Raw genomic sequence first — 27,199 nt, 5'->3', positions numbered from 1 at the left:
GTGAGTAAGAGAGGCAGGCAGGCAACGCAAACTACAGTCAGCCCTTAAAACCTGTGTATCGATCATTATCGGCATGAGCAGACTCGGCATCAAACTGAGAGATCGGATCGTTCACGTGTATTCCACTGCAAATGAGACAGTGCCCTTGGCAGCAGTGGTCCTGGGGCCAGGGGTGGAGGTGGGGGTGTGGCTGAAGTGGAGGGCGCACGAGGGAGACGTCTGTGGTGGGGGAACAGTCTGCACCCACACGTGGGGCTCAGTGGCATAGGACCGCAAAGGCCGCACCGCTGGCAATGTCCTCGCTTTCACCTGCACTACAGTTACGTCAGCTGTAACCACCGGGGCGACTGGGGAAAGGGCACACAGAACCCCTGAACCTCTGAACGAGCTTCGCAACTCCCAGTGTGTCTGCAGTTAACTCAAAATAAGAAGTTAAAAAACAAAAATCCAAAACCCCACGACTATTACTAATCTAGGGCTGCTGACAGTGCTTTTTTCAATAAAAACCTATTCAGATCATTCACTTCATTTGAGAGACCACAAAATGCACCAGTGACACAGTGTCTATGCTCAGAAACTCAAGCCAGCCCTTCCTGAATTCAGCCTACAGCTCCGACGACAAAGCAAAGCCGTCCCCAGTGCTGGCCCGGGCACTGGAAATGTGCTTCCAACCCGTACCTGCAACTCCGCCTGCTGGCAGGGCAGACGTCTGAAAAGTCAAACTTCGTTTTCAGCAGAATGAGAATAACAGCCGACCATTTTCCCAAGAAGTCATGATAAAGTATTAACTACTTATGTCTTTGATAAGCAGAACTAAATCATTTAAATGAAGATTTGTTTTAAAAATGTAAAGGAAGTTAAGTGACACTGGCAGGACTGTGGTAAAAGGAAAGGACACATTTCAGGGTCACAGGGGCCTGGGTTTAAGTCCCATCTGTGCCACTTGGGAGTTTTGTAACAAATATTCCTGAGCCATGGTCCCCTCATTGCTGGAAAGGCTCTAACCATGCCCACTTCATGGAGTTGTTATGAGGGTGAAGTAAGATACTACCCCCAAGTGTCTAGCCGAATATTGGGCACACAGACGGCCAATAAAGTTGTGATTTCTATTACTCCAACAGTCAGGGGTTGTAGAGATCAGTAAGCTGGTGTTACTGTGAGGGAGGATATGAGGCCACCCCAAGCCAGACGTGGTTAATGTCCAATGTTCTTTAAATCCAGATGCAGCGAAGACATCAACCTCAGCACCTTACCCAGGGCCCCCAGAGAGGTCTCGCTGCCTCCATACTCAACGCTGTCATGGTTTCTGAGGTTCTTCGGCTGCCTGGCCTCCAGCAGCACCTTCGCCTTGGCGGTGCCAAGTGTAAAGTTGGGCCAATGTTGCTATGGGGGTCAAGGGAGCAAAAACAAAGCAATATTCTTTCCAACTGCGAACGGGAGCCAAAAGAGGTTGTATGTTCAAACACATCTGATCAAAGGCCTCCCGCCCTTGGCTATAAGGGCTGTTGTAACTAACAGGTCAGGTTTCTTAGCAACAGTTTATTCAGGTGTGCCTCAGTGAAAACAAAGTCTACACAGGAAAGTCCTTATGTGTGTAAAATTTAAATTTAAAAGTGACTCTGCAGAAAGACTTTTTATTCAGTGTCTGGAAATGTACTGAGACTGAGATATGTTCTATCTTACACATACATACAGGCAGGTGCCAGGCGTGAATTACGGCATCGATCCCGCCTACGCAGCATGGTGGGTGCAGCAAAGCTTGGCCGCCAGCGGCAGCGGCAGCGGCAGCTGGGAGCTCCCACCCCACCGCTGGGAACCAGGATCTGCAGTTGCACAAAACCCCCAGATGATTCATGTACGTATTAAGATGGGAGAAGCCCTGTTCTAGGCAATATTTGCGATCCTAAAGCCGGATACTACAAATACAGGGTAGCCAAAGTAGGTTCACAATTGTGGGTACACAAAACACAAAACTGGGCTACTGTTTATTAGTTCTTGTGCTGTTTTCCATACAGATAACTGTAAAACTACTCTTGTGGCATCCTGTATAGTTACATACCAAGGCTTCCACCAGTGGTTCTCAACCCCTGCTCCTTACTGCACATCAGAATAATCACCTCAGTCACCTGGGTGGGCTTTTTCCCCTTAAATTTTTCTTCCTTTCTTAATGCTTATGCACGAGCTGACCCCAGGTTGTGGATTTGCTAGGTGTGGGGTGGAGCCCTGGCCTTGGCGTTTTTTAAAGCTCCTTAGGCAGTCTGAGCACAAGCGTCCCTGAGAACCACGGTGAAGGCCAAGGGCTGCACGGCGACGTGAATCCACCCGCCAACCAGCTCGGGCTTTAAGTCCCTCAGCAGAAGAAAACACGAAACTAGAACAGGAGACTGGGATGTGGCTGGATGTGAATCCTGCACAAAACAAGGTGGGTCTTCTTACGTCAATGGCATCAAAACAGATTATACCAAGGTTATTGTTAAATAGTATCATTTAGTAATTCTATGTACTATTATTATGTTACTATATAGAGTAGTACTATATGTTATCATCCACATTATTAAACATCTTGATAACATATTATCAAATAGTACTGTTTAATAATATATCAAGGTTATTATTAAATAGTATCATTATATCAAGGTGGGTCTTCTCCACATCAACTGCCCCAAAGCAGACTTTCCCTGGGCCGGTGGTGGGCAACTGTCCCCTCAAATGCAGGCTCACTGTAACATGACCACAGACGGCGATGCCATCGACAAGTCAAGTAACACCGCACAGCGCAGAGAACCTCGGGGCATCGAGCACCAGTGAAGTCCTCAAGTAGATGTCTGCTGAGGATTGGAACCCTCTGATCCCCTACAACGAAACATGTCCTCATGTTTACCACATACACGCTTTTAGAGTTCTACCAGAAGCCCATCAAAAGTACTCCTTCCTTGACCTGTTCAACTGGAAAACTTCAAAGAGAGTGCTGGAGAAGAGGCGGGCTGGGGGCAGTAGCTGTGGGCAGCGAGGAGAAAAGGGAGGACAAGGGACCCAAGAGTGCCCAGGTCTGGAAAGGCCAGTGCTGCGGGAATGCCAGTCTGGGAGAGCGGGGCAGCAAGTCAGCATCAGGGCTCCAGGGGGGATGTGGGCTAGTGCACAGGTGCAGGCTGCAGCCCCGGGTGGGGCTGCTGGGGCAGAGCGGAGGTGACAGAGTCTCCCTGGGAATACTGAAATTACTGACGACGGTCAAGCGAGGGGTTGGAGAGGAAAGCGAGAGAAGGCAGATACACAGTCCTTAGTGAACAGGGGCCTAACCCAGGCCACACACCAACCACACGGGGGTAGAGGCATGACCAGGAGCGGGGCTGTCCAATGACCTCGGCTTTTCCTGCCACCTCGAGAACAGTCAGTTTGACTGATACCGGTGGCCTCCTCCCTAGTGACCACGGGTCTTTGACACGACCCAGCAGACCTGCTGGCACCACCCCTAGAAAGCTGGGGGCCCAGGTTCCCTCTCTGGGCCTGCTTCCTCTGTCCCCACTGGTAAGGGTATAGGGTCACAAAAGTGCTAAAAGATAAAAAATGTAGTCCCAAACTACAAAGGCAACTGCCAAACAAAATTTCTAGTAAATGGCCATTCCAGAGTCTTTGAAAATAATATCAAGTAACAAACAGCTATTACCCAGGAAAAGTTTGTCAGTCTGGAAAAATGTAAGAAATAAATGAAACAAGTCTTTTCTGTTCTCTAGTCACCAAGGGTTTGGGCTGAGAACCAACACAGCAACACACGCATGACGTAGCAAACGAGCTGAGTACCAGCTGCAGCATCCACACAGTCCAGATTTTTGTAGACAACATCAATTTTAAGTACTTTGGTCCCATTATCTCAAAAAATCCATGTTTTAAAAAAATCTAATATTGACACCCAAACTATATCCAGGGCTGGCCTCTTACCACTGGGACTGGCGTGCGGGGGCGCATGCACACACACACACGCACAAGTTGTGCCACACTGCACAGCCCCGTCTAACAAATAGGTTATGAAGTATGGATTCATCCCATTCAGGGTGTAGTGTGGTCACCTGGTCCTTCCTTGTCTTCTGGTTCTGAAACAAACAGTGCCGTGCAATGGAAGGAACACTACACACGTGAGTCCCTTCCTGACTCCCAATGCCGATCCAAATTCGTGTTTCAGAACGTTTTTAAAATGGGCCCTGGCTGGTGTAGCTCAGTGGATTGAGTGCGGGCCTGCGAACCAAACAAAACACAGTTTGATTCCCAGTCAGGGCACATGCCTGGGTTGCAGGCCAGGTCCCAGCAGGGGACGCATGAGAGGCAACCACACACTGATGTTTCTCTCCTTCTCTCCTTCCCATTCCCTCTAAAGATAAATGAATACAATCTTAAAAAAAATGTTTTAAAAATGGAACAGACCAGAGACAGGTATGATATCCCCCCCGCCGCCCCGCCCCAGCCAGACCCCACACGGAGGGTGTGGACTGAGCAGAGCTAACAAACCGGCTGGTGTGCGAGAGGCCTCCCTCTCCTGGAGGCAGGAGAGCTCCTGGCCCCCTGGACGGATCCCCCGTGGGATTCACCCCCAGGTCAGTCTAGTCCTCACACAACGACCAAACCCAGAGAGCATGCACCCTTTTCAAAGATTTCTTATGAAACATATTATCCCCTAACAATGAAGAGGATCGCATTTAGACCTTGTAAGAAGCCTCTAAAAGGTTTTTGGTAACTTTGTCTGAAAACTACTATTCATAATAAACAGCTCCACATGCAGCTGAGTCAAACTGTGAAAACAGACATGTGTTATCAGATATATGTGGCTTAATACCTCTGGAGTCTTCTTACTCTGTCTTTTCCCGAAAATGCAGTCCAGATCTGTTTTGCTCCGAGATGATAAGTCCTTCCCTAGAAAAACAATATGATGACTTTTAGTGACAGCGATCTTGGAAAACACAGAGCACAAATACAAGCTATGAACCTCCTAAAAGCAAACTGAGTTCTGAAAAAGAAACAATTTTATACACTATCGACTTTCTGTCTCCACTGTACAGATGAAAATCCTGTAATTAACTAATAAAATTACAGTTTAAAATCACTTATCAAATAAGTGTTTCAGATCCAGCACCACCGGCAGCCTCTTAGTAGCAGAAACAACCAAGAACACACGGACTGCGAGGAGAACAATCCTGAAGCCACCCCACTGCTGGGGCACCTTCCAGGTACAGTTTCTGGGTCTCTGGCTTCCCCATTTGTAAAACAGACCTTATTTACTTCAAGGAGACATGAGCTACTTAGGATTATGGGCGCAGAACAGAAAGCGCTGCTAGACTTGTACCTTCAAAACCCCACACGCGCACATGAACGAAGACAGACTACATTTGACACACGGGCGTTCAGTAATTCATTGAACAAATGAAATTTCAAAAGAATAAATGCAAATAAAAATACCGGATTACAGTGAAAGAGTGTGCTATGTCAGCTTTAAATAATGGGGTACATGATAAGAGCAGGAAATTAAATGGCTTCTCACAAGAGCAGTGGCCAAAGGACCCATGATTCTTATTAAAACCACTAAACTTTTTAAGTTCAAACCCACAAACCAAATGATTTAATATTCACTTCTTTGGAATTTCCACTTCTACCAAAAACACTCTGTGAGCAGTCAACCAAATCTACTCCCATTTGTCAACTTCATGGTTAATTCCCTTTAAAATGTAACTACCACAGGTCAAGTCTGAGGCTCAGGGGGAGCAAGGCTCTGGGTTAGACACCAAAATCTTTGTTTTGAGTTGGAAGTCTGAGTTCACTGTCACAGACTGACTTCTTGGTTTCCCGTAGCAAAACTGACTTTGCAAAGTAATGTCCTGACCCAGAAGGTTCTAGTTCACTGACTATCACTGGGGCATTCAAATATGATATTGCTCAGCGACTCCATGAAATTAAAAAACAAAACACCCTTCAATTTAATGCAGAGCCAGGTGCCAAAACCAGTTTCACCGGCAGCAGTTCCAACGGTCCCATCAGCACAGCCTGTTCTTATCCGGAAGGACGTGCTCCTCCGGGGCTCTGTGCTGTTCTCCCCCTTCTCCCTGAGCCCGAACAAAGGCCTCCAGGTGCTGACTGACCACTACTCGAACCCGACGAACCACTCCCAGGGAAGCCGACTTAAGAACAAAATGAAGCATATCCCGGACAGAAACTCAGAAGATAAATCAGAAACGTGGGGAATCAAATTGGTCGTGGTGGGGAGAGGTAGGCAGACCCTCAGGAGGTCTGGTGGTCTGTTCTCCTCCTTGTCACCAGCACAGCCCACTGCGGGGCAGAGCACATTCAGGTGGCAGTTTCTACTGCAGAAAAAGGAGGTGTACTAGCTCGAAGTGCGCAGTTATCCATCCTCAACTACCTTCTGAAACGGGACAGGCAGGCCAAAGGCGAGCAAATGAAGATCGCTTTTGTAGCAAGTCAACTAAAGGGAATGCTGGAGTGATTAAGAAAAACAGGGCACATGCGAGATTGCAGTTTTAAAACAGGATGTCAAAATATGATCACACAGAGATCAAAAGCAAATCTAAAAATCAAAGGGAAAACTGCCAGGCTGGTAGAGAGTAAGCTAGACCAATGAAGGTGCAAGTATTTCTACAGTTTGGGTGGTGGGTTCTTGTATCAGAAACGTTTACCCTTTAGCAAAGTGCACTTAAGGAAATGTGGAAACCAGGACTGTTACAGGTCTTGCTTGGGATTTGATCTGGAAAACAGAACAGAGGAGAACTGAGTCAGAGACCAATGGAAAGGAGCTCTGAGGCGGATAAAGATGGGGATGGGAGCAGAACTGAAATAGTTATTAGTCAATGGCCCTGGCTGAATGGTTTATAAATGTTATAAAATTATGTGTGGCCACTTTTACATAAAATGCACATATTTAAAAAGTTTAAAAGCTTATTGGTCTCAGTTCTGAATGACAGTCAAATCACAGCAAATATTACTGATAAACTTAGAGAAAATGGCAATAAAAAAAAAAGAACAGACTAGGAAGTACGTTGTCTGTCTGGACATGGTTCATGTGTCTATTAATCTTTAACTGGCCACAGCATTTCAAAAACCAGGATGAGCTGATAAAAAAGCTCTGCACGACCACCTCAGCTGTCTTTCTAGCAATTGTGAACATCGGGGCTTCCAGCCACCAGAGTAGAAGACTGGAGGGAGGCATCACCACTGTGGGCAGACACAAGCATACGCCAAGAAGTCCCCATGGGAAGCAAAGGAAACCTAGAAAACATAAGAATTTATGAATCACAGATTTGGGGCTTTTTAGTTTAAGGGCAAAAGTCATATAGAACCCAACAAGTTCTAGAGAGAAAACAGTGAGTTTTTCTACTCAGTAAATGAATAAGGGCAAGAAATGCAGATCTGAGAAATACATTTATTATAATAAAAAGTTAAAGCTTAAGTAGGTAGCTTCACTTGCTGAGAAAATTCATTTGCACTCCCAAATCAGGAGGATAAAAAAGTTGTGGGCACAGTGTCGGAACCCCGGGAAATGGGCAAGAATTAGGGTAGAAGGTGAAATAATAACAAGATAGCTGAATTTTTAAAAGCCTGCAGTGGGGCTACTTTATAGTCTAATGCCAACAGAACCAGAGGAGGAAACTTAATGTCCATCCCTCGGTGGGAGGAGTCGGCCGTGGGGGATGCAGTGCAGCCTGGGTCCCCAGACGAGCAGGCCCGTTCCCAGGACATGTGGTGTGCGTGTCGTGTCCTTGTTTAAGAAGCAAAGCACGGGAAACTGTCACAGGGATAAGAAGTGTGGGTCAGTTACCATGATGAAGTTGCACAACTGTAGTGTCAGCAACTTTTTACCCACCGCTGCACCGCCAGGGGGAAAGGCAATGCTCTCCACAATCCTCACTGTGCGTAGCAAGTCATTTGGGAGAAATTGATCTTTTCCCTATGATTTCCTCTCTGCAGATATGGCATTGCTGAACAATTTTTCAATTAAAAGAAACCACATCGAAGTCAGGCTTTTAAAACAAATATGAATGAAATTAACTTTTGAAATTATCTAATAAATTATTTCAAATTAAAATTAAAATTCTGGACTAAAAAAGATAATTATGTATCAGAACTAAAATGATAGGCAGTAGCAAATTTCACAATGCTATCTCACTAAAATAAAAGTCGTATCTTCACCCTTCACATGGAGCAGTATAAAATGCCATGTTTTAACTGTGTGGACCACAGACAAAGTCACAGCATGAACCCTCCTCATCCAATAAGTGAATCAGTTACTTTCACTACGATCGTACCCACAGGCTAAGGTCCTCATTATCCAGAATGCCGAACAATCGGAAGTTCCATATAATGGGGACATTTCTGATGTCATAAAACAGAAACCATTTTAGACCTCAATGGTGTTTTAATAATCTTCCCTCACGTTATGCAAGAGGAAACTGAGTCTGAAGAAGGGAGCGGAGGCCAGCGCCCGTGTCCCGCCACCTGAGGCGGTCACCTCAGGGGAGGCGAAGTGCGCCATTCACGCGCTGCACCAACAGTGGCTCTGCAAGAGAGATGTTTCTTTCAGTCAATTAAAGAACTTCAAAATATCTTTCCCGGTGAACTGTTAAGATGGATGATAAATACTTTTTTCCTTGACTACCTGGATTTCTGCCTCCTTCTCGCGTCTCCTCCACTAACCCACAGTCTGCGCTTCCTCGGTTTTCCCACTCATCTCCCCTGCCACCTTTCTCCCGACGGACGTGGAACTCTCTTCCCTGTACACCAATGCCCCCCCAGGCAAGGCTAACAAGCGGGGGTCATTTTAAAAGATAAAAAACAAAGGTGCAACACACCAAGCAATCTGACAGGGTCACTTGCAGTGGCTTAACTAGAAAGAGAAAGCAGGTACTTCCAGCATTCGTTAGATTAAAGAGGTTTATACTGGCTTCGGAAAATGCTTCAGATGAACTCACGTAAGTAGTCAGGTACTAAAAGAAAATCAGAATATTTCAATCGTAAAAGTGGAAGTCTAAAAGGATGCCATGCCATCCAGAAGTTGTAGGCCTCTTCTATTGTCATTAGCTTGCTCAGTACCCTTCTGCTATATCTCTTTTTTCCTGGAGTGACTACATGAGAAAAGGAGGACATTTAATGGCTTGGGTATGATGTGACCGGGTAGCCTCTCCTCAAAAGGACTGAGGGCCAAGAAGGACTGTCTTCTGTTCTGCGCAGGTCAGGGGTGGAGAGAAACCCTGATTGGAAGCCATACAGGAAAACGACAGAGAAGTTCTCTCCTGAGAGAAGGAGGAATGACAGGAAGGGCCAGCAGCCACACCTGCTGGGACAGGCAAGAAGGAAGCACCAGTCTCTCCCTGCACATCCCAAAGCTACGCAGTTCCCCGTGTCATTCAGCTCTGCCGTGGACTCTCATTGAACCAAACTCATTCCTACCTTTTGGGGTCCTGCGCCCCATGAGAACCACCATTAATAGTTTAAAGCAGTGGGAATTTCAGTGATTCTAGGAGTTAGGGAATTCCCAATAACGCCAACGAGACTAAAGCAAAGAGACATGTCTAATCTCCCACAGAAGAACCATCAGATGATGCCTACATATCACAACATAAATTATCATCATACTTATACTTTAAGTTTATTATGCAATAAATAGGCTTCTGTGCCTGGAAAGTGCACTTACTGCATAATACCCTTCTACGGGAAAACCTCTGGGGAGTTGAGGAGTTCTAGTTCAATTGTTTCTTACCAATACAACACCGCCACCTAGTGGTTACAGCGGGACAGCTGCACTCACAACTGCTTCCAAGTACTGGGAAGGCAGTGGGGAGGCGGTAGAGGAAGGGCAGGATTTCTCACCCAGTTGTCAACCATGTTTTCTAACTGTCTTGGCAATGACCATGGAATCATGAAATGAAGAAATGGTGTGCAGTAATATAAAGATTAGCTGGGGAGTGAGATTTCTCAAACTGGAGATCTCAATACAGAAAATAATTCTGTAAACTGAAAATTTTTAAGAGCTACCCAACACCAACCATTATAATTTGAAAAGCAGGAAAATGTAACTTAAAATGTTGAGCAGTCAGTTGGAATTACTTCCTGGCCTAGCCACGTAAAGTCCCTTTTCTCCTTCAAATACCACCTTGCCTTCTGCCCCCACTTTGCCCACTGCAGAGCCCATGACTCTGAGCCCACCCTCTGAGTAGGCGACTGCAGAGTAATGGTGAGGGCCGGAGCTGCAGCCCCACTTTGTCCAGTAACAGTGAGGGCTGGAGCTGCGGCCCCACTCTGTCCAGCAACGGTGAGGGCTGGAGCTTTGGTCCCACTCCGGACCTGTCCAGTCCAGCCACCCATGATTCCCTGTTTAAATGGGAAATAAAATGTAATGCCAGTGAAGAGCTAAAAGTGCTTTAAGAAACCCAGTGTGAACACAGAGGTATCAACAACACATTAAGAAAATGCTTAGTTCTACCTTTTGTGAATTTCTTATAATGAACACGGTTTTTGGAGGTTTTGGACTTTTCTTCAAGGCTGAAAGATTTCTTTTCCTTGTTGTCTGAGGAGGAGTCTTAAAAAAAAAACAAGAGAAAGCATTCCATTAAACTCTGTAATCGATTCTCATTCATTCTTGTACAGTGACATAATTTTATTTAAATAAAATCTTTGGGAACCCTATCAATTATTATTGAACTCTAACCAAATGATTAGAAATATTTTTCTTAAACTGTGTACTACAAATCAGGCAAACCTGTTTTCCAGAAATTTATACAATCTTTGAGAAAGGGAAATGAAAATTTGTATTCACACAAAAATTTACAAACCAATATATATAACAGCCTTATTCATTATTATAAAATACTGAAAATAACCCAAAATCCCCTCGGTGGGTGAACGGCTGAGCAAATTCTGGCACACCTTTGTTCTGCAACACCACTCTGCAAGGAAGAGCAATACCATAAGCTACTGACACACCCAACATCCTGGATGGACCTGAAGGGCGTGATGCTCAGTGAGGAAGGCCCATCCACGTGCTACATGACTCAGTTCACGTAACATCCCTGAAATGACAAAAGTACAGAGAGGGGAACTCCTGAGGGTTTCCAGGGGACAAGGCTGAAAGTGGGGCACTGCAGGCTAGAGGGCAGGAGTGGGCGTGAACACAGAGGCTGCATGACCGAGGCAGCTCTTTGGTGGTGATGAAGGAACCCTGTCCAGACTGTGGCAGTGGTTACATGAATGTACACATGCGATAAAACTGCTTGCACGCACGTGTGTGCGCGCGCACACACACACACACACACACGGCATGAAATACAGAGAAGACCCAGCACTATCTGTTGGTCTAGTTAACAGCCCGCAGCGGCGTTGGTTCCCTGGTTCTGAGGTCACACTACCACTCTGCCAGACGTCACCACTGGGGAAACTAGACAACGGTGCTCAGGGCTCTTCACAGAACCGCTTCTGCAACTTCCTGTAAGTCTTTAAGGGTTTCAAAATAAAAAGTTATTTTAAAAGGTAAATGAAGGTAAGACAGGTTAATAATAATCAAAAAACAGATCAGAGATGACAGCCACATAGAGTGTGAAGGCGCAGGGCCACACTGAATGACTGCCTCACATACCAGGTTTTACCAGTGGCTCATCTTTAAGGGTAAAAACAAGAAGAAGAAATCATTGAGGAACAAACTCATGTGATTTTTTTCCCTGACAAAACCAAAAAATGTGAGCCATAAACTAGTGTGTTGGTTGAAATATCAGAGTAAGTAGCTCCAGGGTTAGAGTGGACTACAGGACAGTAAAAACCTGCCTGTATGTATTCCCTCAGCTTTACCTATTGGTCAAATCCATCAAGTTCAGGTAGCAGAGCAATAGAAACAGAACGTCATAGGTAGAAGAGAGACGGAATTTTCCTATAGTTATATCAATAGGAAATAAAATTATAAAGCTAGGCATAGGGGGAAAAAAGAAACTTTTTGCCTCACTACTGGAGCAAAACAAGCTCTTTTCCATCAAACAATATGTTAGTACTAATCCTTTTTAGGTCCTGATCATTCCAAAAGCAAAGTCAGAGCCCTTACAGAGTCAAGGCTCTAACAACATACAGATGAATGTGTTAAGCTTTCTGACAATGCTTCACGTCGGTTAATTATTGGGTTGGCCAGAAAGTTCATTTCATTTTTTCTGTACAATGACTCTAGTGGTGCTTAGTTGTCTTTAACTTCATTTGAAACAATTTTGTTAGATTATATTGTGTTAGCTGTCATACCAGCGTGCATTTAAACAAAATCTTATCAAAACTGGTGAATTTCTGTGCAGCCATTTTAATGCTGAAGAGGGAAGAAAATATGTAACATTTTTGGCTTATTATGCTTTATTATTTCAAGAAAGGTAAAAATGCAACTGAAATGCAAAAAAAGATCTGTGCAGTGTGTGGAGAAGGTGCTGTCACTGATCGAACGTGTCAAAAGTGGTTCGTGAAGTTTCTTGATACTATTGACATTTTGGCCAAATAATTCTTTGATGTGGGCTGTCTTATGCATTGGAAGATATTTAGCAGCACACTTGACCTCTCCTGTAGCCAACAGCAGGAGATAGGCCACCTACTCAAGATACCCAAATCAATAAAGTTATTGGTGCAAATGAAAAATGTGTCTTTTATTTTATAAAAAAAAATCATACAGACTTTTTGGCTAACCCAGTATATAAACAACCTGAAACACTCTCTTCTGCAGTCACTTCCCAAGAATAGCTTGTGATTTTTTTTTTCTAAAAAATCTTCACCTGAGGACATGCTTATTGATTTTAGAGAGAGAAGAAGAGAGGGAGAGAAACATCAATCATTCGCCTCTCAAACACACCCAACCAGGGACTGAACTCATAACCCGGGCACGTGCCCCGAGTGGAAATCACACCTGTAACCCTTCGGTCTGGGGGACGACACTGCAACTGAGCCACACCAGCCAGGGCTGGCGTGTGATTTTTTTTTTAAGATTGTATTTCTTTATTTCTAGAGAGAAGGGAAGGGAGGGAGGAAGGGAGGGTGAAAAACATCAATATGTGGTTGCCTCTCACATGGCCCCCACTGGAGACCTGGCCTGCAACCCAGGCATGTGCCCAGACTGGGAATTGAACCAGTGACCTTTTGGTTTGTAGGCCAGCACTCAATCCACTGAGCCACACCAGCCAGGGCTGGCTTGTGATTTTTTTAAAAAGACTTTCCACAAGTTCAGGTAGCAGAGTAACAGAAACAGAACATCACAGATGAATAATTCTCCTTTTTTTATGGCCAAACACTCCATATGGCACATAATATTCTCAATTGTGATGTTCCAGACAGAAATCACCTTGCAAGTTATCAGCTTAAAGTAGCCATCGTCGACTGAAGGCATATGGAGTACTAGGCTCTAGACTAAGAGCTCTCGATGCGTGTTTGTATTTCATTTTAGAACCACCCTATTCAGTAGCTGCTGTGATTATTCACAGAAGGGCAGTGAAGCCCAGATGGGTTGAGGAATCCCGTCATAGGAAGGGGCTATGATGGGATTCCAACCCAGGCAGATGAAAGTGAGGGTGTACACTCGGAACCCCTTCGCTGTCCCCAACAGAGCTGCTCTCCCATGTAGGAATCGCTGGCGATCTGTCTTCTCCACCTTCCCAGCACGAACTTCCCAAAGCATATCGGAGCAGGGACAGACCTCAGGGGATTTTCTATCTACCTGTTCACGTGCCCTTTTCCCTACAACTGCTCCGTTTTGGAGTAGATGCATCAGTCTGGCTCTCCTTCCCCACTTCTCCCACACATCCTCCACCCACTTTCCAATACAAAGGCACAACTGTCCTCCACCAGAGAGAAACAGGAACAAGCCAAGTACCGGTGCGAGGGAAGCACCCTTCAATCAGAATAGTGGAAGCAGCCCCTCCCCACACCGCCCTGTCGCAGAGAGACACGCTTCTGAAGAGATTTTACTGTCCTAATAGTTGCTTATCAGAATTTAGGATGTATTTCTTGTTTTAGTAACTGTAATCTACTAAAATAACTTAACCCAAAGGTAAAATATTTACACTTAAAGCCTTGAGTGTACTGGAAGTAAACCAAAAATTTCTATGTATTTGCTTTGTGTCAGGGAAATACGATAAAATGATGAGATTTTAAAAGTTTAAGCAAAAGTGTATTAACATAACCTACTATGGGATACACACAAGCAACGTATCGTTTCAGAGGAAATGGGACTGTGGCTTGTTTGTGCATTCCTAAATCAGTGGCAGTCGGTTTCAAACTACTCTGGCATTTTTCTCCTGGGTATATTTGGGACTAATGTAATGGTTTTATTTCAAAATGCCAATATTTCCCAATAGGCCAGAAATTATAGCACTTTGCAACTATTTAAAGCTATGATTAAAAACTTCATAGAGACTGATATAAAAATGTGAGATAGGGTATATGGGTTTTCGAAATTCCCTTAGAGGATGTGTGAGCAAAAACCTGAGAACCCCGCCCTGAACTGCACCTCTGACGACGGGGTCGCAGCACCCCAGTTCATTTCCAGAAACATTTAAAATCAGAACGAACAAAATATCTGATGGAAGTAACAAACACTGTCTAGAACAATGAGATTAAGTCCACCAAACAGCTAAGTTGAGTCTGGTAGAGAGTAACTGAGATAAAATTAATTTTTATAAAAATGAACATTTAAAAAATATACTGGTTTTTCTGTCCCACAAGGAGACAAGGGTTATTTCTAGAATCTTTGCAAGACGCTATGCAGAGGACGATATAGAATCTGTTTAATTAAAAGGCAAGTTGTATGAATTTGGTAAGCAATCTTTTTTAAAAAATATTTTATTTATTTATTTTTAGAGAGAGGGGAAGGGAAGGAGAAAGAGTAGGAGAGAAACATCAATGTGTAGTTGCTTCTCATGTGTCCCCTACTGGGGACGCGGCCCGCAACCCAGGCATGTGCCCTGACTGGGAATCGAACCGGCGACCCTTTGCTGCACAGGCCTGTGCTCAATCCACTGAGCTACACCAGCCAGGGCTAGCAATCTTAAGAAAATAAAAATATTGTAGCAAAAATATTTGTTCTTGGGCCATGCTGGATCTCCCGCTCTTCAGCTTTAATACAGTAATTTCAGCTTTACTGTGACCCAAAATTCTCTCGCATAGAGAGGACATGGCAGAAAAATAATCTATCAGCTCTCCAGGTCCACTCCTTGGGCAGGTTTTCCCTAAAAGGAATCTTCTAAAGGTTGTTCAGCACAGGGACTGGCAGTTAGCAACACAACTGGGTTGGACTGTATTGAGCTACACAGAGGGAGCAGGCCACCAACTGCCCAGTCCCTATCACAGGGCTACCAGCACCCTCTAGTGGTCCTGAGGTGGAACTTAATCTATAGATTGGTATCTAACGTTCCCACTGCCAATGATATAAGATGCTTCTCTGTCTCACACAGAAAAGAACCAGCCTGCACAGATGAATCTGTGGCGGGGCCTCCCAAGGACAAAGCACCACTGTATGGAACCTGTCAGGCACTAAGCACCTTCCTGACAAATAACAAAGTCCCTGGGTCACTTGAAACATTTTACTGACTCCCCTTCGGTAATGCATCTCAGGAGCATGCTGAGGAAAAGCAGCCAGGTAGCACAGAAAATACAAACCTACATTTCTATTGACTTTAACTGTGATCCTAAATGTGAGGATGTTTCTGTTTACAGTTAGTAAGGCCTAATGTCCTTGAATTTTCCTTTGGCATAGATCCCGCATTTCCTAACGGTGGTCCAGTCAGTGTGTTCACAAAACACTTTTCTTACGTTTTTCTTTGCCTAGCAAATCGTCATCTTTTATGTCAGGACCACACACAGGGAAGTTCTAACAGTTACATCGTGGATAATAATAAAAACTGTACAAGTTACAGATTTCAACAAGAAGTCCGTTCTCCTGAGCAAAAACACAAAGTACCTCTGCTTTGAAGATTGTGGGCTCAGCCCCACACAGAGCAGAGCAGCATCTTCTGCGGTTCGGTGCATGCTGTTTCACCCCCTGCTAGGATACTCTGTCACTGCTTCCCAAGCAGGGGTTATGTCTCACACACCTGCACGTCCTCAGGTCTAACTTCACATCCAGTGCAGAGCTCAACAAACGTTCGCTGAACTCAAGTCTAAATTGTTTATTTTATTCCACAAAGTTCTTCCTCCTTTAACCTGAGAAACACAGTTTGAAGTTCACTATGTGCCAAACATTGTGCACAGGGAATAAAAAGCAATTCTCTATGACAATGTTTGCAGAACCCAACCCCAAAATAAATAAATAAATAAATAAATAAATAAATAGGACTGATTCAAAAATGGGCAAAAGACTGGAAAAGACATTTCTCCAAAGAAGACACACAAATGGCCAGCAGTACGTGAGAAGTGCTCGAGCTGACTAATCACGAGAGGAATGTGCACTGAAAGCATAATGAGGTATCACCCCACAACCCACAGGAGGGCTACTATGAGAAACACAGAAAACAACAAGCGCTGGTGAGGATGTGGAGAAACTGGCACGCTTGTGCACTGTGGGTGGGAATGTGAAGTGAGACAGCCACTGTGTAAAACAGAGGCTCCTCGAAAACTTAAAAACAGAGCTATAGTATGATCCAGCAATCCCACCTCTGGGCATGAACCCCAAAGAATCAAAAACAGGGACTCGAAGAGACATTTACACACCCATGTTCGCAGCGCTGTTCACGAGAGCCACGACGTGAGAAGAGGAGCGGCCCAAGCATCTGTCAATGGACAAACGGATAAGCAGAACGGGTCGCCCACCCTGTCCTCCCCCCCCAACGGCAGCACCCTTCTGCGAACTTGATATGGAAACCACAATGGTCGACTGTTTCACCTCTAGTGCCTACGGCTTAGGAATACAATTTCTGATGGCGAGCCCCTTGCAACGAATTTCACTATACCCCAGAAATCCAAATCTCTTACACACAGTAAAAGATAAAACAACTTCATTAACCAGAATCAACACAAAAAGGGCTTTTCTATTAAGCCTTCGCAGGCTGCTCATTTATGGTCCCAACTGATATTTCTTGCTTTATATATTAAAAATGTTTTTAGGCACACTCAAAAATCCCTAGAACGATCACTTTACTCCTCGAGGTTGTAAATGGAATAGACTTACCTTGCCATTCTCTTGATTTAGAAAAAAATGTTTGCTTTCTTCATGCAATGAAATAGGGTCACACAATAAAAGCACTATTAAAAAACAGACAAAAACTGTTTCTAATAACTTCAATAAATGAACTTGCAGACAAGTGATGCTTACAACAAAAATAGTTGGTAAAAGTATTTTAAATTGAGAGACTGTATCTTCCAGAGATCGGATGACTAACGAAGCACGGATCTCCCCACCTGCTGTTTCCGGTCCATGGCAAGTGTTCAGTTCAGCCAGAAGCTGGTTAAAGTCATCCTGGTGAGCAATCCAGTTGTCCTGAAAATAAAATAAAATAAAATCATTAGAGGCATATCTGTAATTTACCTACACTGATTGGTTGAGAAAAGATATATTTTGGAAGCAAGGAAATCTGGTGGTTAATGTGAAATTTTAAGTATTTCATCAAAATATTGATGAAACAATATTGACTGATATAAATTTGAAGTGTAATTTATTTATTTTAGTATTAAAAATGGGCTTCTTGAAAGCTTCAGTCCTGACTTCAAATGTGGACAACTTATCAAGAGTCAATTTATAATCAAATAATCAATAGGAAACCTGGTGCTAAATAGTAAAGCAGTATAAAAGTTTTTCTAAGGGAAAATTATGTAAGTCAAAGGTAAAAAGCTGTGATAGACTTGGGACTCTCTTCTTTGGTGGTCTGAGCTTCAAATACTTTGCCCAATTCTGTCTGCCGGCAGGGAACCCTATTTCACAAAATAACACTGAGGAAGGCAGGAGGAAGGCCTCAAGTTCCATGAACCAATCGGCACCCATTTGTAAGGTGATAAGCTAATAAGTTCATTATAACAAAGGGCATCAGACTTTGAGAGAGAATGAATATCTCCAAGACAACCTACACCAGTGGGAAGCAAGGTATTGACCTGCCTCATGCGCACTGTTTTAAGACTGTTTAAGGTCAAGTCTTGGCAAATAGGTTTACTGAGCAATGCTTCTCCTAAAAAATTAAGTACCTCTGTATATGTATTTCTCAACTACCTTCGAAATCAACCTCCATCTTCAGTTACTTAAAATTCTAGTTTGAAGTCCAGAAAATTTTAGCTGACTTAGTCTACTGCTCAGGGCTGCTGAACTAATCAAAGTAATTTGGTTTACTTAGAGTAATTCTCCAGATTCTCTACCAGGTTCTGTCGGTTGTCAAAGTTTAAGACCAGAGCTTTCAGCTTAGACACTTTCCAAAGCAAATAATAATACTGAAAATGAAAAGCACCAGAGGACCGGCCATTGATTTTTAGTTACAGTGTTATATTTTCAAAGTGCCAGTGCCTAAGGGGAAGTACGAATAAATTTACCTGCTGTGCACCAAGAGTCGGAAACAGACAACAGTACAGGGAAAGAACACCACTTTCTTGCAGAAGAATCTTTTCATTTTTTTTAAAACTAAATGTCAGCAACTTTTAATAAGCTAATATTAGAACACAGGTAAAGGTAAAAAACTCCTTTCTGTCCTGAAATGAGTACTTCTATAAAAAGAACACTTTTTGAAAAGTTTAGCATAAAACCAGTTTACATCTTTTACACATCAGCAAGTGAAGAACCCCATGGAGACAGCCAGGAAAAGTGAGGCCCGGACACCTGACCAAGAGCCAGCTGAGCTACGACAGGCTTTTCACTGAACCAAAACATGAAGGATGCACACTGAGTAGTTGAAAACTGATCAACTGGATTGACTTAAAACTTATACATTAACAAAAAAGTCAATTATGCAAGGAAAACCCTCAGCAGGCAAACTGTTGCTCACTTCATTACTGATTGTGGCTCCAAGTCCCAAGTGGTTGTTTTTAACTTGAACTTTAATGTGATCTGTGGCTCCTTGCTCCTGAGCCCCTAAACCCTGTGGAGAGGAAACACAAAGAGAGTTAGCTTTTTTATCAGGTGTCAAGAGTGACTATACGTATCTCCCCTTATCAACCATTCAGTTAATTACTAAACATCTAGGAATAAGGCACTATGTGGGCCCTCAAAGAGAACATAGTCTAATGGATTCTTACAGGACGTGTCTGTAATGTGAAAAATGCACTTACAATAATGAACACTGGTTCTTCAACTTTATTTAAGACCTCCATGTAAACACTTTGAAGAACATGCCTTTTCTAAGGCTCCAAATCAGAGTTCCACCACAAAACTGCTAGAAGCCCATAGAGTTCTTACGAATCTATGGCTCTGTCCATTAAATAATCTTATAGGCAATACAGAGAAAGAAGAAGGGGATGCCAAGTCCCCTGAACCAATGAACACTCATTTGTGAGGCGTCCCAGAGAGCGTGGTGTGCGGCAGCACCTAAAAGGCAACCACCAGGGTGGCTTCGGCAGAGTGAATGAAGAGGAAAATCAGATGATATGAAGGGGCTTGACCTCATGGGACCGTGGAAATTACAGTAGAAAGTTGGATCTTATTTTTTAAAACAATGGAAATCACTGAATGTTTAAGCAAAGGAATGACAAGATATAACTTCTTTATTTTTAAAGGCTCATTCTGGCCGTTGTATGGCACAAGGCCCAGGGGAGGGGAAGGAGAAAGCAGATGCAGTGATGAGAGTGGGCGGCAGCGGCAGCGGCGGCGGGACGATGTCCTGGGTGGAGGGAGTAACAGTTGGGATGGAGAAAGTGAGAGGTGGAGGGATCAAGGTCACTCCCAGGTTCTGATCTTGAGTAAGTGGGCAGATGGGGAACAGTGTGAAAAAATGGGGAAACTTAAGAAGAAAAAGATCTGGGGGGATCAAGATAAACTTGACTAATTTATAAACTTGGAGTTCAGATTTAGGCTAGATACAGAAAAGTAAAAGAATTAGATAATCTCAGAATTTATGTAATTTAAAGCAGAGTACAACAAAAAGGAGCTCGTCTGAGCAGAGTACAGAGCGGGGCCTGCGGCTCCAAAGCTCAACCACCTGGAGGATGAAGAGCCAGTGGCCAACGCAGGAGGGGCTGGTGAGGCAGGAGGAAAAACGACAAGAAGAAGCAGAACTGTGGGGGTCAGGGCAGTGTATCTCAAGAGGGAAGTAGTCAGCTACGTCCAGTGCTGCTAAGGGATTAAGTAACGTGAGGACCAAAAAGGGTCCATTGGATGTGGCAACGAGATCATCACTTAAAGACCCTGACAAGAACCATTCAAGTGTAGAGACATCAGTATAAGTCCTATTTGAGTCAGGAATAACTGGAATGTGAGGGAAAGAAGAAAATGTGTAGTCTAGCTATAAAAGGGGATAAAATATACTGTTAGCAACATAAAACTGTGATGGTTAGCTGCAAAAAATTAAAAGGCCTGTCTATGAAAGATGCTAATCATGCAGTTTAAATGTAAACAAAGAGAGCTGACATGTATGTTCAATTCTAACTTGATCATCACAAGCTCACTACAGTTTAGTTATTCCTCCGAAATTACTTATTGATCCAAATCATACATATTTCTCAGTCTCCTAAGAAAGGTGCATTCTCCTGACTTGTAATCTCCTTGCATGGCTCAGACTTCTTTTGCTCTTCTCCAAAATACCTTTCCTTTAGACCACCCCATCTTCTCCAGCATTCTCTGGCCAAACTTGGAATCATCATTACTCCATGTGGTGTTTCTTGGATCCACAGCCCACTTCTGCTTCCGTCGACCTGCAAAATGACAAAGTACCTCTTTAGCACCTTATCTTTCAAACCTGGAAAATACCACACAAATACATATACACCTAATACATACATACATACTTGCATAAAATATGGCATATATTATGTTTTATTAGATACAGGTATCATATTCAGCACCAGATTGGATCATTTACTCTGGATTCCCCAATAACTATATTCACAACCTACAAACTGACTTTGACTTTATAAGACAAAAATAAAGATACTCCTATTCCCTCCAAAGGTGAAAAATCAAAATAGCTAGATATACCATCAACTGGGCTTTCCCTAGTCAACTGAAGGCAGCACCTTATTAAAACACCTGCCAACACCAGCAGCAGCAGCAGCAGCAGCAGGTCAGTCGCATCGGCAGCAGCCGCCAGTATAGCTTTTGGTGCTGTGCATTATGTGCCAAATGCTGCCTGCACGTTACCAGATTCAATTTCCACAGTAACCAGTGAAGGCAGATATTCTTACCTCCTCATTTCAGATGAGAAAATCTGAGGCTTAGAGACAAAAACATGCCTAACTTCCCCAGGCAAAATCCAGAGCCTTTATACAAACAAAGGTCCTACTGATGTCAGTGCTTACAGTCTTTTGGTCCCAGGGAGAAAGTCCACTGTGCCTTCCACATACGGTCTGCAGATACTAACGATGCCTTCCTTTTTCTCACTGAAATGCCCTAAAGTAATACAACTCCTATAAATTTTCAGAATAAACTACCTGCTTCTTTTTTGGTATTTAATTAACATTTTTCTATATTATGGTTATTTGTATCCATCTTTTATGTTTCTTATTAGACCATAATCTCCTATGGTCTTATTTGTATCTTATTCTTTCATATTTGCTGCAAGAAGTAAAAAGCACTGTCCATGACAGGCACTCAATAAATATGTGAGTGAATGCACAATTGCATAAAAAATCCTAGAAATAAATTTAACCAAGGTTGTAAAAGACCTATACTCAGAAAATTATAAGACACTAAAAAAAGACATTGAGGAGATACAAATAAGTGGAAGCATATACTGTGTTCATGGATAGGAAAATTCAACACCCTTAAAATGTCCACACTACCCAAAGCAATCTATAGATTCAATATAATTCCTATCAAGATACATACAAATATTTTTTCACAGAGCTAGAAAAATTATTCCAAAAATTTATATAAAACCACAAAAGACCACAAATAACCTCAGCAATTTCGAGAAAAAAGAACAAAGTTGGAGCAATCACACTACCTGATATCAAGTTATACAAGGCCATAGTAATTAAAAAGCACAGTACTGGCATAAAAACAGATGTATAGATCAATGTATAGAATAGAGAGCCCAGAAATAAAGCCACAGCTTTACGGTCAATTAATATTTGACAAAGGAGGCAAGAACAAACTATTGGGTGAAGACAGTCTATTCAATTAATGGTGTTAAAAACTGGATAGATACATGCAAAAAATGAAACTAAACCACCTTCTTACACCATACACAAGAATAAACTCAAAATTTTAAGAACTTAAATGTAAGGCTCAAAACCATAAAAACCCTAGAAGAAAACACAGGCAGTTAAATCTCAGACATTTCTCATAGCAATATTTTTTTTCTGCTATATCTCCTCAGGCAAGGAAAGCAAATGGGACTACAAATGGGACTACATCAAACTAAAAAGTTTTTGCGCAGCCAAGGAAAACATCAACAAATAAAAAAGACAACCAAGGAATGGGAGAACATATTCACCATATTCACCTTATGACCCAACAATTTCACTTCTGGGAATATATCTTAAGAAACTCGAAACACTAATCTGAAAAAATATATGCACCCCTATGTTCATTGCAGCATTATTTACAATAGCCAAGATTTGGAAGTAGCCCAGGTGCCCATCAGTAGATGAGTGGATACAAAAGCTGTGGTACATTTACACAATGGTACTACTGGGCCATAAAAAAAAAGAAAATCTTACCTTTTGTGACATGATGGACCTGGGGACTACTATGCTAAGTGAAACAAGCCAGTCAGAGAAAGACAAACACCATATGATTTCACTTACATGTGGAATCTAATAAAAAAAAAAGAGACTTACAAACAAAACAGAAACAGACTCATAGATACAGAGAACAGACTGACAGCTGTCAGAGGGGAGGGGGTTTAGAAGGCTGGGTGCAAATGTGAAGGAATTAAACAAACAAACAAACAAACAAACAAACAAACAAAAAACCACACAGACACAGAGAACAGTATGATGATTACCAAAGGAAGTGGGGGATCAGGGGAGGTAGAGGAAGACAGTAAGGAAGGGATATATGGTGACCAAAGGAGACCTGACCTTGGGTGATATATAGATGATGTATTGTAGAACCGTACATCTGAAACCTGTATAATTTTATTAACCAAAGTCACCCCAATAAATCCTATAAAATTTTAAAAATAAAATAAAAAAGAACTTGGCTGTGTTTTCATATTCTCATATTTAAAATAGGAACAGTAGCCCAAAAGATCTAATCCCAAGAATGTCATAGGCATTAATTTTGCAAAACTTCTAAAAACACATAAAATATTATATATTATCACGACAAAGATTTGAAAATTTGGAGTTATGGCTCAGAGAGAACTGAAAATATTCCCTTAAAATCATGCAATTTGAATTACTGATATGTACAAATAGACTTTACACCTGTGTACTACTTCATACTTTGAACTACTTTCACATTCACGTTTCACTGGCTTTTTTAATCATCCTAGTGATGAAGATAATAAATAAGGTTTTTTAAAAGCCCCATAGAAAACTAGTCGCGGAAATAGATATAAATGAATAGCAGAGCCTGGAACAATGTTCCCCAGTGCCTACTGAATTCAGCCCATATCAAAGAACACTAAAACCGGAAGAGACTTCAGAGAGCTAGGCTCTAAGGTCACCATCTAACTAAAACGTATTCCTTTCTATGAGTCCCTATTTGAAAACAGTAGAAAACTGCTGGTACTAGTGGCAATAATGTAAAGATATAGAGATAACGTGATCAATACTGTCAATTTCTAGGTTAATGACTTGGGGTGATTTTTTTTCCCTCTGAGCGTTAATTTCTGCTCCTATAATCTGGAATGAAGCCTAACCCATTTCGTTCTGTGCTCACATTCCTCCATCCCCTTAGATACGAGGATGTTGACAACATTTATTTCACAAAATCCCCAAGTCTATTAAGGTATTTGTTGGTCTATTAAGTTGTTTCTCTTCATTGGTCACCACATACTTGCAAAGTAATGACCAAAGCACGACCGCCCTCTGGCGGCAGGCGATCTTAGTTACAGGAACCATTCAGAAGTTACACAGCAGCTCCAGAAAGGAAGTTAATGAACTTGACGAAGTGACCGCAAGTGTCAAAAGGCAAAGGAGACAGATGAGGCATCTCGGCCAACACTCGTATCACAGAAGAGTGCTAATTCCAACAGTCAAAACCGCCACAGTCTTACTTAGCCCTGCATCTCCTAAAACAGGCTACTTCCAGTCTTTGATGCTTCTAATTCCTTTGCATTTCTATTTCTAGGTTCGATGCATCTTCGAGAATGAGATTTCAGTGCCTAAGGGGATTCTGCAGGCGTAACCTCCTCCTTCTAACCTAACCTGCTCTAACTAACCCAGGGAAGTGTAAATAATCAGTTCGGTTTCCCAAGACCAGTGTCCCGGTTCTCATTCAAATTCACCGCGCGCGTGCTTAGCTCTGAACTCGCAGTCTCTTTCACTAGCAAACCCGTAGCTAACGTTTGAGGAAGGTTGGGCTGGGAAAGCTCCACCGCAGGCAGGGCGAACCGAACCCAGTTTCCCAGTGTCCCGGCCCGCGGCATCCTCCAACACTTTGAGCGCTAGGGACCCGCACTCCTAGTTACCGGGTCCCGTAGGGGGCGTAACCCGAAACCTTCGCCCACGAGTCCCGGTTGGGCCTCCGCACTCAACACTCACGCTCAGCCAGCATCGACATGTTGCAGAGCCTGTGACGCCTGGGGCCTCCGGATCTGAGAAACTGGAGCTAAGGGACAGACAGCTACCAGGGAAGTTAGAACCACCTGACACGCACGGCGCTAGAAACGCTGTGGCGAGGGCGCGCTCCAGTGACGTCACGATGTGCGACCGGTTGCTGGCTGCGAGGAGGCTAGTGGGCGGGGCGGGGTGGGAACTCCTGGCAGGTGGGAGAAGGCCGAGGGCAGTTGGTTGAGGTCGGGGATCTCCGGATGGAAAGGAGATGGAGAGGATCGATTCCTTCGCTCGAACAAGTTCGTGTACTAAATGGATATACGTAAAGCCTTTTTAAGAATTTGTCGCACAGCAAGCTCTCTCATCATTCATTACTAAATGTCAATCAGTGGTCTTTCTGGAAAGAAGAAATGAACTCTGCTCTCAAGCAGTCCACAGTCTAATGCGGAAAAGAAATATGTAAACAACAGTCTTTAGAACTCTCAGCATTATTTAAAATGTGGCTTGCGAAACTCGTTTGGAGGGGAAGACTGCACTGCACTGTAGGGTCCCATATCTTAAATGTCCTACCTCCGCCCGCGGGGGTGGGGGGGGCGGGGAGGGAGGAGAGAGAGGGAGGGAATCCCAAGTTAAGCAGGTAAGCAAATCTGGAGGAAGTGTTCTCTTTAAATAACATGATGCCTTCAACAAGACAAAGTTGTTTTTTATTTTTCTCCATTACGACGTGCAGTCTGGGACTTTGCTTTTTTCTTATATCTATATCCATACCAGCACCTAGCAAAATTATTTGAGTATGGTAAGATCTCTATGGATGTTTGTGAATTTTAACTACAGTGCCTCTGTCTCCGGGGGCGTTCTAATGAGATCCTGACAATGAGATCTCAGACAGTAAGGACACATTTTTGGTCAGGTTACTCTCCAGGGAACTTTGGGTGATGGTACAGACAGAAATCTGCCCCTCATAAGAGGAACATAAAGAGAGCAGCCAAGTGCTAAAAGAGGCTTCGAAAAGGACTAGATTCCTGTTCTAGATGAGTTCACCCTTTAATTAGGAGTCTAGGCAAACAAAGCAAACTTCTCTACTTTCACAAAAATCAGAGAAAAGAAACACAAAAGAATAGTCGCTGCTATCAGTGAATATCCAGGAGCTGGGGGGCTAAGGAGAAGCAAAAATGAATGGAATTTCTACAGGCAAAGCAGAGAGCAAGAGTCGTGACAGAGGGAACAGGATTAAAGTAGGGAGTGGGGCTGGCACAGAACTGGAATCTTGGGATAAATAACTGATCTGTTCGATTAGACCAGAGAAAGTGAAAGGGGGTTATATAGAGTGGACAATTTCGAATTGATCAGGAAGTCAGCCTTTTCTTCAAGTACCACATATGTTGGTATATGATTTCAGGAAGATAATTTTGTCTCTAGGATGGTCAGAAAGATTGAGGCAGAAGTTTACAACACTGTCGCCATGGTGCAGGTGATAGAACTAAAGTAGGACGTCGAGTGTGACAGTGAACAGAAAAGAATGATAGTGTCTTGTGATTTGGTGAGCTTTCTTTCTTGGAAATGTTCAGTCAGAGGCCACAAAGGAATGTAGTAGATTAGAAGGAGGGATCTGCCTTTGGGTGAATGCAGTTTAGACTCATGGTTTCCAAGGCTTGTTCTTGCTCCAGCATCCCTTGAATCTATGAAACATCTATGAGGATCATCTACTGAAAAAAATACTGTTAAGTTTGAGGTTTAAAAAAATTATAGAATCTATATTTTATATTTTAAAGTTATCATCTGGGAGTGGACTAGTGGACTTTTAAGAAGAAGGTGATTAAATACGAGACATTCAGTTTTACTCCACACTCTATTGGCAGACCCTCTTAGATCAGGGCCCCTCAACCTATAATGTGTATGTGAATCACCTCGGGATATTGTTAAAACGTTGTTTCTAGTTCGGTGGATCTGGAATGGGGCCAGAGATTCTGCATTTCCAACAAACTTTCAAGGATGTGGGTGCTCATGATCCACAGACCTTACTTTACATAGCAGGCAATCAAAGTATGCACTAACTCAGGGTAAAAAATACTTTTTCCTGTTCAAGAAAATGCTTTCTGAAGAACACATCTTGGTGACAGTGACAAATGCTTTCAAAATACTTCAAAGAACTGAACCAAGAAAGTACTTGGATGAGTCATCTGAGCTAGTCACCTAAAGATCAATAGCAGGGATGGATAATTGCTACTTCTTTTCTGTATCTCTGGTGAATCCCAATCTATTTCTCAGTATCTAATGTTTCTCTATACACATACAGAATTATAAAAGTTGGTTACACATTATGTGCAATCATAAAAATGAATTCTTACATGTTGCATTTTTATATCATATTTCAGATATAACACTAAAATTTTATCTATGAAAGACA

The 27,199-nt window shown here is 42.9% G+C and overlaps 1 protein-coding gene across 1 annotated transcript in view; it reads right to left on the bottom strand.

Annotated features, from left to right (window-relative positions):
* The window catches only part of PINX1 (PIN2 (TERF1) interacting telomerase inhibitor 1), a 69,627-nt gene extending 44,725 nt beyond the window's left edge, over positions 1 to 24,902 (bottom strand). The window contains exons 1-6 of the mRNA XM_053658434.1: positions 24,781 to 24,902; positions 20,711 to 20,820; positions 18,960 to 19,052; positions 17,395 to 17,473; positions 10,475 to 10,570; positions 4,826 to 4,902 (exon numbers count right to left, since the gene is read on the bottom strand). Of these exons, the coding sequence (XP_053514409.1) occupies positions 4,826 to 4,902; positions 10,475 to 10,570; positions 17,395 to 17,473; positions 18,960 to 19,052; positions 20,711 to 20,820; positions 24,781 to 24,799 (474 nt within the window). The 5' untranslated portion in view covers positions 24,800 to 24,902. The remainder of the gene's footprint in view (positions 1 to 4,825; positions 4,903 to 10,474; positions 10,571 to 17,394; positions 17,474 to 18,959; positions 19,053 to 20,710; positions 20,821 to 24,780) is intronic.
* Positions 24,903 to 27,199: the final 2,297 nt, after the last annotated feature.

The sequence above is a fragment of the Artibeus jamaicensis genome, unplaced genomic scaffold (genome assembly GCF_021234435.1).
Source record: "Artibeus jamaicensis isolate MK-2021 breed Jamaican fruit bat unplaced genomic scaffold, CSHL_Jam_final scaffold_537, whole genome shotgun sequence".
Lineage (NCBI taxonomy): Eukaryota > Metazoa > Chordata > Mammalia > Chiroptera > Phyllostomidae > Artibeus > Artibeus jamaicensis.
This window is presented reverse-complemented; position numbering and strand designations above follow the sequence as displayed.